This window comes from Dichotomopilus funicola, assembly GCF_033296635.1.
Source record: "Dichotomopilus funicola strain CBS 141.50 unplaced genomic scaffold C8A04scaffold_48, whole genome shotgun sequence".
In the NCBI taxonomy this organism is placed as follows: domain Eukaryota; kingdom Fungi; phylum Ascomycota; class Sordariomycetes; order Sordariales; family Chaetomiaceae; genus Dichotomopilus; species Dichotomopilus funicola.
The window spans coordinates 93,874-108,710 of record NW_026944069.1 but is presented as its reverse complement, the minus strand read 5'-3'; the positions used below and the strand labels follow the sequence as shown (position 1 = coordinate 108,710).

The 14,837-nt window shown below is 55.6% G+C and overlaps 2 protein-coding genes across 2 annotated transcripts; one reads left to right on the top strand and one right to left on the bottom strand.

Annotated features, from left to right (window-relative positions):
- Positions 1-1,383: 1,383 nt before the first annotated feature.
- Positions 1,384-6,190, top strand: C8A04DRAFT_30257 (uncharacterized protein; the record flags this gene model as incomplete). The annotated part of the gene is made up of 2 exons (XM_062781313.1): positions 1,384-5,363; positions 5,515-6,190. The coding sequence occupies 2 exons, from the start codon at positions 1,384-1,386 to the stop codon at positions 6,188-6,190; spliced, it is 4,656 nt and encodes a 1,551-aa protein (XP_062635513.1).
- Positions 6,191-11,316: 5,126 nt separating this feature from the next.
- Positions 11,317-14,715, bottom strand: C8A04DRAFT_13474 (uncharacterized protein; the record flags this gene model as incomplete). Its single annotated transcript, XM_062777729.1, has 2 exons — positions 11,317-12,825; positions 13,861-14,715. 2 exons carry the CDS (start codon positions 14,713-14,715, stop codon positions 11,317-11,319), a joined length of 2,364 nt encoding a protein of 787 aa, XP_062635512.1.
- Between the last annotated feature and the right edge of the window lie 122 nt (positions 14,716-14,837).

Here is a 14,837-nt window from a genome sequence, read left to right as displayed (position 1 = left end):
CACCACGAGTAACGACAAAAACGCTGGCGCTAAGGGGTGGGGTTTCCATTTGTGTGGTTCTTGTTCGGCATCGCTGCAGCAGGCAAAGGGCTATGGCGGACAAATTATTTTGACAGCTTCAGAGCGGTCTATTCCCTTGCTGTAGTTTGTACCGCGAGGGAGGGCCCGGTGGATTTGAGGGGTCCAGTACATGAATTTGTAATGTTCCGACATGTCCACATTTCCGTTTTGGATTTTGGAGAGAGGGAGGATTGGGTTGGCTATTTTTCGATGATATATACCAGTTTGTGACCGTGTTTGAAGAGATTGTTTTTGCTTGTCTTGTTAGAGGGCCTTCACGGGAGTGTTGGCCATTGATGTTTGGTTGGTTTGTTGGCTGAGTGTTTGTTTCGACAGCCCATCGGGTGATTCTTCCGTGAATTGTATACCGGCCACAAGACGAGAAGCAAAGTTACTCTTTGCTAATTTGCTCACTGAACATTATCAATTAATTCCCACAGGCGGACCTTTTTGTCCTGTATAAATCTTGAAAACCATTCAACCAACCTTTCTCTGTCTCTCACATTCGATTTCATGAAGTGTAGTTGGGAGGTGGACTGCTCAGGCCTCAAAATCGGCCCAAAGCTCAGTTTTCCAATGCCAACAAAGCCGCATCCAACTGCCCATCAATCAGGCCAACTGCCTGAGCGAACCGTGCATGGCGTGGCGTGAGCGTGCTGACACAGTAGCACAGTACGGAACGGCTGCCGGATCCCACTTTCTTTGATTCCTCGAGAACCCACTCTCAGCGGGCCCGGCCAACTGCCATTGGTGCGCTGCGTCTCAGCTTGCGACGCAACGCCGCCTCCGAATAGGCAAGAGTTCGACTCGGGAAAGTTGTCCTGCTTTGGCTGCGTTGCTGATGCAAGTTGTCTCGTCTTGACTTTTTGCATCTTTCAACAACAACACCAACGACAACGTTCCGTTTTTCCATCACGCCTGCCCGGGATTATTGGGATTTTGAATTCGACTTCGCTGTTTGCACACTTATGCGGCTTGGTTTCTCCGGCACGCACGGAAGGCAGCCTGGGATTTAACGAGACAGAAAGACAAGGATAAAGCTCGAAGCTATTGCAACCAACAACAGCTCCGAGTCGCACGACCCGCCAGAGGAGAGTGCGCGCAGATTCAACGAGGCGAGCGAGTAGCACGAAATCACTTTTGCTCGGCGCAGCGTGGATTTGCGAGGTTGCCTACCGACGCCATTGTACCGGCCCAACTAAACCGAGCTACATACACTAGCGAGTGAGCGAGCGAACGACCGATCGAACACGCGATTAATCGATAACATTCCCCTCCCACTTTAATGACCGCCCGATTCGCCAACGCCGTCGTCAGCGCACCATGAGGGTCTGGGGAGCACTGCGGGCTGTGGCCCTGCTCGCTACAGCCCTCGGGGCAGCACCGCTGGCCGCTGCGAAGAAACACGACCAGCCGAGCTTCCACGTAGAGAAGTTCGATAACATGCCAAAGAACCTACACTATTTTTCCGACTCGGACATTGTAATGTTCCAAGACACCTACGCCAACAATGTATACCGGTCGCACGACCACGGCACAAAGTGGGATCGCATAGACGCCGTGCCGGAGGGCAAGGCCTGGCTGCTATACATGCATGAGTTCGACTCAAGCCGGGCGTACATCCTGACGGAGGGCACCACACATTACCGGACGTCGGACCGCGGCAAGTCGTGGCAGGAGTTCAACTCGGGGGCGGAGATGAGCATGTTCCGCGGGGACATTTTGCAGTTCCACGCGGACGACCCGGACCGGATCCTGTTCAACGGCATGATCTGCGAGGGCATCCTCTGCCAGGAGGTCACGCTGTACACGACGGACGGGTTTAAGTCGACGGCGAAGGAGCTGCGGCGCAACACAGACGGGTGCTGGTGGGCCAAGTCGTCGGATCTGTTCACCACGGGCGCGGACGACCTGGACCGGAACCGGGTGCTGTGCGTGGTGCGGGACAGCTTCTCGCCGTTCAAGCAGGACCAGCGGCTGGTTATCTCGGACAACTTCTTCCAGCCGACATCGGACAGTGCGGACACGCAGGAGTTCGAGCCAAACCTGGACATGGACAAACCGGTACCCGGGGTGGTCAACGTGGCGGTAGTCAAGAAGTACCTGCTGGTGGCGACCAGCTCGGCCAACACGGACGAGATGGCGCTGTTCGTGACAGATGACACCAAGAAGTGGCACCGGGCGGTGTTCCCCGACACACACGACGGGCACGACCACCGGGTGCTGCAGGAGGCGTACACGGTGCTGGAGAGCACCAACTACAGCATCCAGATCGATGTGATGACGACGCGACCGTCGAACCCGATGGGGATTCTGTTTACGAGCAACTCGAACGGCACGTTTTTCACGGAGAACCTGCCGCACACCAACCGCAACCACCACGGGCACGTCGACTTTGAGAAGGTCGCCGGGATCCAGGGGATTTTCCTGGTGAACAAGGTGGACAACTGGGAGGAAGTGGCGAGCGAAGGGGGTGCGAGGAAGAAGGTGGTCTCAGAGATTACCTTTGACGACGGCCGGACGTTCCAGTCCGTGACGGCCGAGGGCAAGCGGATCCACCTACACTCGGTCACACAGCTCAACAATGTCGGACGGGTGTTCTCCAGCCCCGCGCCGGGCCTGCTGATGGCGGTGGGCAACCGGGGTGATCATCTGAAGGACTACTGGGACGACGGCAATCTGTATGTGTCGGACGACGCGGGAATGACGTGGGTGAAGGCGCTGGACGGCCCGCACAAGTATGAATTCGGCGACCAAGGGTCGATCCTGGTGGCGGTGCGCGACGCGAAGGAGAACGCGGATGTCAGCGAGATCAACTACTCGCTGGACCACGGGCTCACGTGGAAGCAGCAGGCGCTGCCGGACAAGCTCAAGATCCGGCCGTACATCCTGACGACGACGCAGGAGTCGGCAAGCCTCAAGTTCTTGCTGATCGGCACGACGGACAGCAGCAAGTCCGGGAGCTGGCGGGTCATCTCGATCGACTTTGATGGCCTGCACGAGGACACGTGCAAGAAGGGGGACATGGAGGAGTGGTCGGCCCGCGTGGACGACGACGGCAAGCCGACGTGTCTGATGGGCCACACGCAGAGCTTCTCGCGGCGCAAGAAGAAGGCGAACTGTTTTATCAAGGAGGAGTTCAAGCATGCCGAGTCGAAAATGGAGAACTGCAAGTGCACCGAGGCGGACTACGAGTGCGACTTCAACTTTGTGCGCGAGGACGGCAAGTGTGTGGCCAAGGGCCCTGTGATTCCGCCCGAGGGCGCGTGCCGCGATGCTTCGAAGCCCGACGACACGTTCCGCGGCACGTCTGGGTACCGCAAGATCCCCGGCAACACGTGCGAGGCCACTCCCGAGCTGGACGAGAAGTACAAGGACATTGAGCGGCCGTGCTCTGACGCTGCGGGGGCGCCTGGTGGTGGAGGAAAGACCCCCTCGACGCCGGCGACGGACAAGGTCGAGCAGGTGGAGAAGGTGTTTGAGGACGACGAGGCGTGGGATATGTGGGAGAAGCACTACCTGGAGCGCGGCGAGTCGAGCTCGACGGAAGGGGAGACCATCATCATGCGCGGCCGCACGCGCAGCAAGGTCGGGCGCATCCACATCACCGACGACCACGGCAAGACGTGGCGGTCGCCCAAGGAGCTGGCGGAGGAGACGATCCTGTACATCGTGCCGCACCTGTACTTCAAGGACATGGTGTACTTTGTGACGACGGGCAAGAAGATCCTGTACAGCGCCGACCGCGGCCGCACATTCCACAGCTTCAAGGCCCCCAACGAGCCGTCGGCCGAGGTGTTCCCGCTGTCGTTCCACGCCGACAAGAAGCACTGGCTGCTGTGGATGGGCAACCGGTGTGAGAGCTCCAGCGAGTGCTACGGCGTGGCCTCGTGGAGCAAGGACGGCGGCGACCACTGGCAGACCGCGGGGCGATCGGTGCGCCGGTGTGAGTTCACGGGGTCGAGCACGTATCGTGGGTATGCCGACCGCAAGGCTGAGCAGATCTTGTGCCTCAAGCACGAGGGCGAGGAGCGCGACAGCCCGCTGACGCTGGTGGCGACGGACGACTGGTTCGACACGGAAGCCGTGCGTGAGCAGCACGTCAAGGAGTTCGCGACCATGGCTGAGTTTATCGTGGTGGCGACGGAGAACCGCGAGAACAAGACGCTGCGGGCGAGCGCGAGTTTGGATGGTGTTACTTTTGCCGACGCGCAGTTCCCGCACGGCTTCGACATCCCGCACCAGCACATCTACACCGTGCTGGACAGCTCGACACATGCTGTGAATTTGTTTGTGGCGACCGAGATGCGCGACCGCGATTGCGAGCTGGGCACCATCCTCAAGAGCAACTCCAACGGCACGTCGTATGTGGTCAGTGTCCGGGATGTGAACTGTGACCAGGACTCGTACGTGGACTTCGACAAGATCGCCGGGCTCGAGGGCGTTGCCCTAGTCAATGTCGTAGCGAATGCGGCTGCCAGAAGGGACGGCAAGGGCGAAGACAGCAGCGATCCAAAGAAACTCCACACCAAGATCACGCACAACGACGGCGCGCAATGGGCGTACCTGCCCACCCCTCGCCACGACGACTTTGGCCAGTTCCCCTGCCAATCCTCGGCCTCCACGGGCGACGACAAGTGTGCCCTGCACCTGCACGGCTACACTGAGCGGCGGGTTCGCGGCAAGACGTACTCGTCCGAAAGCGCCGTGGGCATCATGTTTGCGTGGGGCAACGTTGGCGACTCGCTCGGCCCGCGCAAGGACTCGGACACGTTCATGACTACGGATGCGGGGGTATCGTGGAAGAGAGTCAAGAAGGGCCAGTGGACCTGGGCTATCGGCGACCAGGGCGGTGTTATTGTGCTAGTCCAGACCACACCCGTCGCGCAGCAAAAGACCAAGACACTATCGTACTCTCTCGACGCGGGCCAAACCTGGCAGGACCACCAGTTTGTCGAGGGTGACGGTGGCGAAGCCGAAGTCTGGGATATCACGACCCTGCGATCCGGGGGGTCGCGCAACTTCCTGCTCTGGGGTCAGGACGCCCGCGGCCGGCCGTTTACGACGAACATCGATTTCTCCGGGTTCAGCGAGCGGGTGTGTGAGCTGGATCAGGAGGATGCCGGGAAATCGGATTATGACGTGTGGTCGCCGTCGCATCCGATGCAGGAAGATGGGTGTTTGTTTGGACATGTGGCGCAGTATTTGAGGAAGAAGCATGATCGGAAGTGTTGGAATGATTTTCGGTTGCAGCCATTGTATGGGAAGCAGAATTGTACTTGTTCGAGGGAGGATTTTGAGTGGTGAGTTTTTTTTTACTCGTTCACCCCCTTTCCCCCTTTTCCGCTTTTCCCCTTTCCATCATTGACCGGCCGGTGCTTTACGGCTGGTATTATTGCCCGCTGGTATTCTCACCCCCTTGCGAGAGACCCCTTGCTAACAGACTTACCCCAGCGACTACAACTACGAACTCGACGCCTTCGGCCAATGCTCCCTCGTCCCCGGCCTCTCCCCCAAAGACCCCCTCGTCTGGTGCGCCGAACACCCCGACGAAATTGAATACCACGAGCCCACCGGCTACCGCCGCATCCCCCTCACCACCTGCGTCAACGGCGTCCAATTCGACCGCAGCGACGACCCGTCCACCGCTCACTTCTGCCCGAACCATGAAGATGAATTCAACCGGAAACATTCCGGCCTTTCGGGCGTGGGGTTGTTCTTTGCGGTCACTATCCCGTTTGCGTTGGCTGCGGCGGCGGGTTGGTATGTCTGGCGGAATTGGAGTGGCAAGTTTGGACAGATTCGCCTCGGTGGGAATGGGTCCGGTGGTAGCGCTGCGGGAGGGGTGTTTGAGACGGATCAGCCGTGGGTGCGGTATCCGATTATTGTGGTTAGTGCGGTCGCTGCTGTGGTGGTTGCGTTGCCTGTTGTTGCGGGCGCGGCGTGGAGGGGGGTTAGGGGGTTGTTTGGCGGGAGTCCTGATGGGAGGGGGAGGTGGAGTCGGCTTGGAGGTGGGGGTGCTGGTTCAAGGTTTACTACGAGGGATAGTTTTGCGAGGGGGGGGGATTATACGGTTGTGGATGAGGATGAGGGGGAGTTGTTGGGGGAGGAGAGCGATGAGGAGGCGTGAGGCCGGTGAAGTTGGGTGTTGCGGGGCGCGGTGTCGTTTTGGCATAGGGGCTGGGATTGGGTATAGAGGTGGAGGATAACTAGTGAATTGACTTTGAATGGGTTGGACAGGAATAGGGTGGGTGGATAGATGTGTGATGTATGGATAGGCTATTTTTTGGAGTTGAGCGCGGTGGGAGGTGCTGTGTTTAGTTTGTATTGTTTTGATTTGTTTGTGCTACTGTGTGAGTGCTGCTGTATTTGCTGCTGTCTTGTTCCGTGTTGTGACGTACGTGTACGTAAAAAAGGCTGTTTGAAGGTATGTAAAGGAGAAAACAAGAGATTGTCAGAGAGAGATTGTCGGAAAGCGGCGGCCCGAGAATAAGACTACATTACACAAGAGGGAGGCTATATGAGAAACAGATTGGTTGCAGATGAGAACGACATTACTTGGGGGAGATTATCTGAAAGATAGATTGTTGGACCGTCCGAGAAGAACTTTCGAATATGATACTATCGGAGAGTGAGACTATCTGAGAGACATTACCTGAGAATGTGAGAGTGTATGAGGGAGGTATTATCTCAAAGAGAAAGGTTGTCTTAAGGAGACCACGTAAGTGAGAGAGAGACCAGATATAGATTGATGCTCGTATATGAGGGGCATTGTGTAAGGAAGAGACTATCCGGGGGAGACTGTTCTAGAGAGCGAGAGATTGTTGAATAAGGTAACTGCCCGAGAGAGATTATCTCACAGGACGATTATCTAAAACAGATACTCTCTAAGAGAGGGAATAAAATTGTCGAAAGTAAAATGCTAAGGAAGGGGATATCTTAGGGGCTCTCTGAGTAAGAGATCGTCTAGGGTGATGATTGTTCAAGAGGGAAATAGTCTAATAAGGCTTGCCGAAAAGACCGCCTCGGACAGCATGTCTCGAGGAGAGACGTCAAAATGGGAGACCACCCCAGAAGACATATCTACAACAAGGAGAGCGTTGTTCCCAGTGAAAAGGAGGGGACATATGCACATGCGATAGGAACCCGGTCTAGAAGTCCTATGAGTTAGTTTTTACATATGGGGAAACGGAGAGGTATCATGTAAGTGACACCGGACGGGGATTGACTGAGATGTATCGTCTTACAAAGAGACAGTCCCCTAAGGGTTTTACAAGGAGATGGATTACCAGAGATGGAAACTACGTTGGGATAAGTCTATGTGTATGTGAGAAGCAATGAAGTGCATGAGTAATACAACCAGCGTGCTACAAGTATATGGGCTAAGAAGGCCACAGTGTATGTTCCGATTCCTAGCGTTATTAAGGCTATCTAGAGCCGGTGTTATTATGAGAATGTGCTTGATGTCCCGACCTTGACTTGCCTGACCTAGACATCAAGTAGATGTCCAAATGCCCCATTCCGTGTCGAGAGGACCTCGGGAAGGATACTGACAAGACACATAACCTCTGGTACATGAGGCAGGGTCAACGTGGCACTGTAGCCGATGGCAAGGTCCTCACTATCAGATGACGAGGGCATTTATGTCGGCACCAGGTAACATATATTTTGTGTCACCCGTCTTTGTCTCCTCCACTGCTCCAAATCAACTGAGATGGAGATCGCATGTATTAATCTGGGGCAAAGACGGCCGTGGGGGTATTGACAGACTTAATTCTTACTGAAGATATAATGTGTGAACTTCCTCCTTCTCTACGTAGTGCCCACTGTCATCTACTTGGAATATGGATACCTCCCCGAGGCCGTACCGACGTCCGTTCACGTTACGCTGTAATGGGAAGCTCGGGGTGTAATCTAAGCATTGAAACTACAAAAAGGAAGCTAAAAACGGTATTGAAGAGAAGGCAAGCCAGGTTGTGTTTTCCATCACCTGATAATGGCGGTTTCCTTCCTTCCCCGCCGCCCCCCCCCCAAATCCTACACAGCCCTTTATAACCCACCCTTCCACCACCAATTCCCAACAGCCCCCTCATCCGGCAAATGCCCAACCGCGGATGGCGCATTTGGGGAGGCGCGGGCAGTACCCCGTACTGCCTGCTTGCTCCCCTTCCTGAGTTCGACTCACGGAGGGGGCACCCAAGCAAAAACCCTCGGGTTTTTCGTAGCTGTTCCACTGGAGGAGGTGGGCAGTGAGCTTTTTGTACCTTTTTCTTTTTTCAATTTTCCATTTCCCCATCTTGAGACATGCCTACTATGATATACCATTCTCATGACAATTACAACGCGACATAGAAGTCGACATGGCTGCCTATCTTTTACATGTATCACTAGGAGGCAAGGCCACACACAGCCTGAGGCTGTCTTGGTTGCCGAGTTCCATATCGAATGAGACAGGAAAAGAGCTCCTGGCTCAATCACCTGTCTCTGTGTAAGTCACTGGGGCTAAAAGTCTCACGGTAGTCAACGAATTAAAACTGACACCACAAATACTCACTGACTCGGGCTTGCAGAATCTACTTCGTTCCTGTCAGCAGCGTGATAGAAGCAGACTGCAAGGCATCACATTATCTCCGAGTCTTTGGCGCTCATTGTCTCTCTCTGCTGCAAATGCCCGCGACTCGCCGACCAATCCGTGCCCATTTCACCCACCCATCGCATCACATCCTCTCAACTAACCCGCGGCTTACATCTTCAACTCAGCACGTCGCCCATTTTAGCGCTCTAGTACCCCGAGCCGCTTCCCATCACACTGCGACATCCCCTTTCTAAAACGGGATTGGGCCGGACCGAAGCGCTGGGTTTTAGACTGGAACAAGACAACGACCGCCGGATTGGGTGCGTGATGGCTGCATCTTCCCAGCTGAGTCCCCCAACTTTTCAAGAACGTCGTAGGCGGGAAGAGATGTGATCAATTGTCCGTACAAGGTAGCGGTTTGTGGGGAAACAGGTGACCAGCGGGGGGAAATGCATTCGCATTTGACGATCGCCTCTTGGTGACTCCCTCCCGCATGCAAGACGCGATCTCATCACGTCACGTCACGTCACAAGCTCGCGAGGTTGGAAGTACACACACTACAAAGTTACAATCGCCGGAGCAAAATAAAAATCAAAACACCGACCTCTTGACTACTTGCCGAATGACTAAACAACACACCAACTCCGTGATATCTTTCCCGTCCCCCACATCAAACCACCGAAGAAAAAAAAACCCCCCACGGAATTCCCCGTATCACGAACTCCACAAGCTCCACAACTCCCCTGCCGTTCCCAGTGTTGACCGACGATCCGGTTGTTATGACCCGAGAACCCAACCCCCAGCTGCAAGCCTGCAAGCTCGCCTTGCCTTGCCTTGCCTCTGCCTGCCTCTCTCTCGCCACTTCCATGCGAGGGATGCCACGGATGCTCGGAGTCGGGAGACAAGGTTTGACAAGGTTTGACAAAGAAACACTCGACCCGACCCCCTCCACCCCCCCCTCGCAAGCTTCACCGCCAGATGTGTTCACAAGAAAAAGTGAAATCCCGGGGTTTCAAGATCGGCTCCGATGATCAGCCTGGGATGGATGAACCGGGGAAGGGGGTAAAATCTTGTTCTTTGGCTCGATCTGGCTCGGAGGTGGAGAGGTGAGGCGAGAGGAAGAGACAAGCGAGGAAAAAAAAAGCTTATCCCTGGTCGTAAATCCACGTGTGTCTCAGACGAAGTTTTTTTCTCTTTTCCCGAGAGAGGAAGAGGGAAAAGACTTGCTTGAGCCTAATTGGAACTCTTGCATAAAAGAACAAAACAAACAAGGATTGTACGGTATGTAGTGCATATTGATGGGAGTGTTGGTATTGACCATCAACACAATGAAACAAGACAACTCGTGTAAATGGTAACTATTCCCAATTCTCCGGAATAACTCGCTACCATTAACCCTGGGATCCCCAACCCTGACACGGCCAACATACCGGATCAATAGTGAGTTGAAACCCGACTGAAAACAACGGTAGGCCCATCCCAAGACTCACCGCCCCCCATTCTCTTTACCCGCAACATGTGTATCTGCTCCGAGTCCTCCGTACATAGACAGTATCAAACCATAACCCTGCCCTGCGTTGTCCCCATCTTCGTCTCCCCGGGGTTTCCCTCGGTCGGGAACAAGAAGAAGACGTTGACCGCTCGATCACTTACAAACCCACAAGTCTGCACGCCCTGCACGCCCCTGCTGACTCGCAGCCTTGTCATCCCAGACTGCACGATAACGTTAATGCGCCCCCCTTTTCCCCAACACCCTTCCAATGCAGCTAACACAGAAAGTTTCCCCCTCCAAGCGCCCGATGTAACACTAACCACTTCACAACTGAACACAACCTCGCCGACCTCTCTTCATCAAAGCAAAAACGCGGGGTTCACCCGCGCAGCCAGCCCACCGTAAGAATTGGCACGAGAAAAAAAAGAGCCAAAAAGCTAAACCAGAATCCACTAAACCAAAACCCACTTAAAATCCTCGGCGCATCGCCCGAGTCCACCCACCACGCTGGTTCGGGACCACTGACCAACCGGCCAACGAATAGTGTAGATGCCGCGGCTAGGTCGTGCAACCTCCTGCACTAGGGGACTGGGAACATGTGGTTTCGGAGGCCCGCAGATGGGGTCAACTGGCGGGGTGGTTGCATGTTCTCATGTATCATGATCCAGTCTGTGCGGCGGTTTATTCTTTTGGGTTGTTGGCAGGACTTTTCGGGAGACAGAGCGACTTTGGGTACTTTGTAGACAGAGCAGAAGACATTCAGGACAGGGACAGTGAGTGAGCAAGGAATAAGACATTGGCTCTGACGCCGTCAATTTCCAAGTTGGGTTCCGTCTAAGATATCTGGGCAACCAAAAAGACTTCATCGTGAGATGCTAATAGAACCAGTATAGACATAAAACACCTTCGCTGACACCCTAAAAATGCGGTGATGAAACCAAAAGATATAAAATATATGACAGAAATCCGTAGCGCCTTGCAAAAATCAACAGAAACTGATCCCCAATAAATTTTTTTTACCAGCAGCTGTTGGTGCCGCGCACAAATGAGAGTAAAATGCTTGATAGCGAGAGCGAGAGGCGTTACATTCGTGTCAAAAGGGAGAAACAAAGCGGTCTCCAAATTAGAAAAAAAATCGAGTCAGAGATCTGACAGGTGAGGTATCGTGTACCATTAGCGAGAGAGAAAATTACACCCTCCGCACACGGTTCCAAAGTCGCCGCATGACGCCCTTCTCGACGGGGGCATCGTTCCAGTGGTCGACTTCCGGGAACCGATCCAGGCTATCCTTCTGCACGCTGTACCGAACGGGCACATTCCTCTGTTCCGAGGGCAGAGCGGCCATCGCCGTAGGCCGGCGTGCATGTTGCTGGTAGATGGGCTTTTGTTGTTGCTGCTGCCAGCCATACATATCCTCCTCATTGGCGCGGAGATCGGGGCGGGTAAGGGTCATCCGCAGGGTCATTTCGCGCGACGAAGCCGGGGCCTGGGCATAGAAATACCCTTCTGGAGTCTTCCTCCCGGTGTCCCGCCCAAGAAGCCCGCCCTCCGAGGCAAAACGCGCATGGCGCGAGACGATCGGCCGCTGCTCAAACGGCTCTGGTGTCTTGGGGGAGTCAATCTCCGCCGACGACCCGCGGTCGCTGTAGAGAGAAACGTTGTCATCATCGTTGTCGTCGCCGTCGAGGCCGGTCATGAAGGTGCGCATGCTAGCGGGCCCACGAGAGGACTCCCCGTACAAGTCAGAGTCGTCGGTGTTGACTACCGGCGCGGGGGAGAGCGCGTCGGCGGAAGGAAACCCGAATTCGACGGCCTCGTCAAACTTTTGTGGCGAAGCCAGGTACACGCGCAGCTTCAACCGGGCCTCGGGGTCTTGGTAGTGTGTAGCGGCAGGGTCGAAGCCCGTGATGGATGGTTGGGCGGCGTGCTTGGGTGCGATCAGAGACAGGGCACGCGACTTGCGTCTCGCGTGGGTCCTGAAATCACCGGAAATGCTGTTAGATGGGCTGTGGATCGGCGAGGATGGCGTGGTGGCGCCCTTAGTGGGAGGCCTTGTGGAGGATATCGAACTCCGACGGCCGAATGGAGCCTTGTTAATCGACATGGTGCGACGAAACGAAGGCCGTTGTTTGGATGTGGGGGTTCCTTCCCGCAGGTTGGCGTGGTAGTCGTCTAGGAACAACCGCAGGTCGAGGTCCTCTTCCTCGTCCAACCAGCGGAAGCTGTCGTAGAATGATTGGGGAACGTCCGCGGGCCGTTGGGTAGGACCATCAAGCACCGCGCGAGAGTGGGAGTCCATGCTGTGCCGGGCGGGCGAGAGAGACCGTGGCGGAGAGTCGACCACGGATGGAAGGTTCCGACGGCTGGGTTGGCGGTTCAGCTTATATACGGCCTCATCAGCAGCATCAAGGATCACACTGGCGCGATGGCGTATTATCGGGCGATTTGTGCTCCCCCGGCCAGACCCCCCTTCTCGTGTTGCTTCTGGGTGGTTGACGCACGTGGGCGACGAATCAGACACGGGCAAGTGAAACTCAGAGGCGGATCCGCGGGATCGGCCAGCAAGGTGTCCCGAACCACGACGGCCCTGGCGGGGTTTCCGGCCCTTAAAATTTGATATATCGTCGTAGTGGCGTGAGATGCCCTCGACGAGCCCGGAATCTTGGGCGAAGCGCAGTCGCTCCAATGTTGAGAAGTACTAGAAAAAAGGATACCATTTTAGTGACTGGAAATCAAACAGAGAGACCCAGAATACGGAAAGCGAAGAGGCTGCAGCATGAGCGAGTCGCACTGCTTGGTGAAATGCAAGGAACGGTCCCCGGTCAACAGCGAATGGGGAGCGCGCGAAAACCGCGAGGTCTCGGGACCTGCAGGTGCGAACGCTAAAAGTCCGTGATAGAGCTGCATTATTTTGCCCCTCGTACAATACGACTCGCACTGCGGGAAGTGCTCAACCCAGACACGAAGCGATGGTCGGGTGTGCATATGCGTTGGCCACGCATTTCAGCACACGCACACTGCCACTACCAACCCCCACCGATGTTTCCTTTTGACGTAACACCACGTCCGGCGGCGGACCACCACTTGGTGGCGTGGAAGTCCGGTTGAAGAAGCAAAACGACCTCAACGGACCCCTCTTTGCTGCTAGGTTGGTGGGACATACGTCGAAAGCTCCATTTCTGGAGGAGGTCGGCCGTCAGAGGTGCAAAACTGCTGGCCCAAGCTCCCCTTTTCCCCGCAGCTTTCAGGAACACGGCGAGTTCAGACGGATGAGTGTGGGTTGTTTCGTCCGAATTGGGTATTCCGGGACAGGCAATTCCCTGTTTGAGCCTGTGGCTGCTCACCACCGACACCGATAATATGATTGCTCGGAATCTCGTTGTCATTGAGACTCTGGACTCGAACCACCATCGAGGTGAGCGCAAGTCCATTGTAATGAGCTGCCCGCGACAGCGTCGCCTGGGTTCAGGGAAGGCGTTCCAATTGGTTCTTCCGCTTACTGGGGCGGAGGTGTGAAGGTGAAGCCAGCCACAAGCCGCAGCACTCGCAGGACGGCCAATAATGAGAAAGTGGGGAGAGGAGTCGCGAATGTTTGCCAGCCGGAGAATTGGAAACATTGTTTCGCCCAAGGACGCTAATGCGGAGATAACGTGCGGGTAGATTTCTGAAGCGCTGGGCGTTTTGATGGAATTGGGGGAGATAATAGTTAAAGAAAATGCAGTTTGCTACACACCTTTCTTTGTATCGCCAGGGGCAGAGCCTCGAATTCCTCGCGCGTCATCTGCGGAACACAACCTGATTGTCTTTTTTGAACGCTGCCAGCCCGCGTAAGACCATATCGCCTCGAGCTGTCTTTGCTCTGGTCGCGCCGCCTCAATTTCCGGGCTTGTTGGCTGTTCTGCAAGTCGAAGTTATGTTGTTTCTTGGTCCACCGCGAAAAGCTTAGCGGGCTAGGCGTTTGCTCGCTCCTCCCACTGTCAGCTGAATATGGCGGCAATTGGAAGGTGTTGTCGATCTTGGCGGTGTTGGACAAAGGGAATTGATGCCCCGGTAGGGCGTCAAACGTTTGGCCGGGCATGGTGATGATCGGTGTCGTCTGCGACTCGCTATCGCTGTCGCTGTCGTCCGAATCAGTCGACCACAAGCTGGAGGTGCTGCTGGATCTTGACCCCGAAGAGAGGTAGAAGGTTGCGTTATCGACAACAAGATCGGGATGGTCGAGGCTGGATGGGGGATATAGGATTGTCTCTGGTTCGTTGTTCTGGCTCGTACCATGGAGGAAGAGGGGGGATGAAGAGAGACGCCGAGAGGATGCGATGGAGGAGGAGCTGATGAGAAAAGGGACATGCGAGCTTGATGAAGCCGCCCGGGGTGTCAAGGGTGGTGCTGGCGACAACGGGCGAGCCGACGGGGAAGCTACCCCTGTTCCCATTTCTCGAATCAGCCCCGGCATGTCGACGGCGGAGTCGTGGGCGCGATTGTCGCCCATCACTCCACCATGGACCCTTGGAGTCGCCAGCGCGGAAATAGCGCCATCCCCCTCTGGGGTACCGCCAGAAGCCGCCGGGAAGGCCCTGCTCTTTTCCATCTCACGACTGGTTGCTGCAGGCGCGAGCAACCCTGGCGGAGTGGTGTTCCTGTTCAGGGCTCCAGCCAGTTGGGAGAAGCCCTCAAAGTGGGCCAAGACCGACGCGCGAGGGACCGACAAGG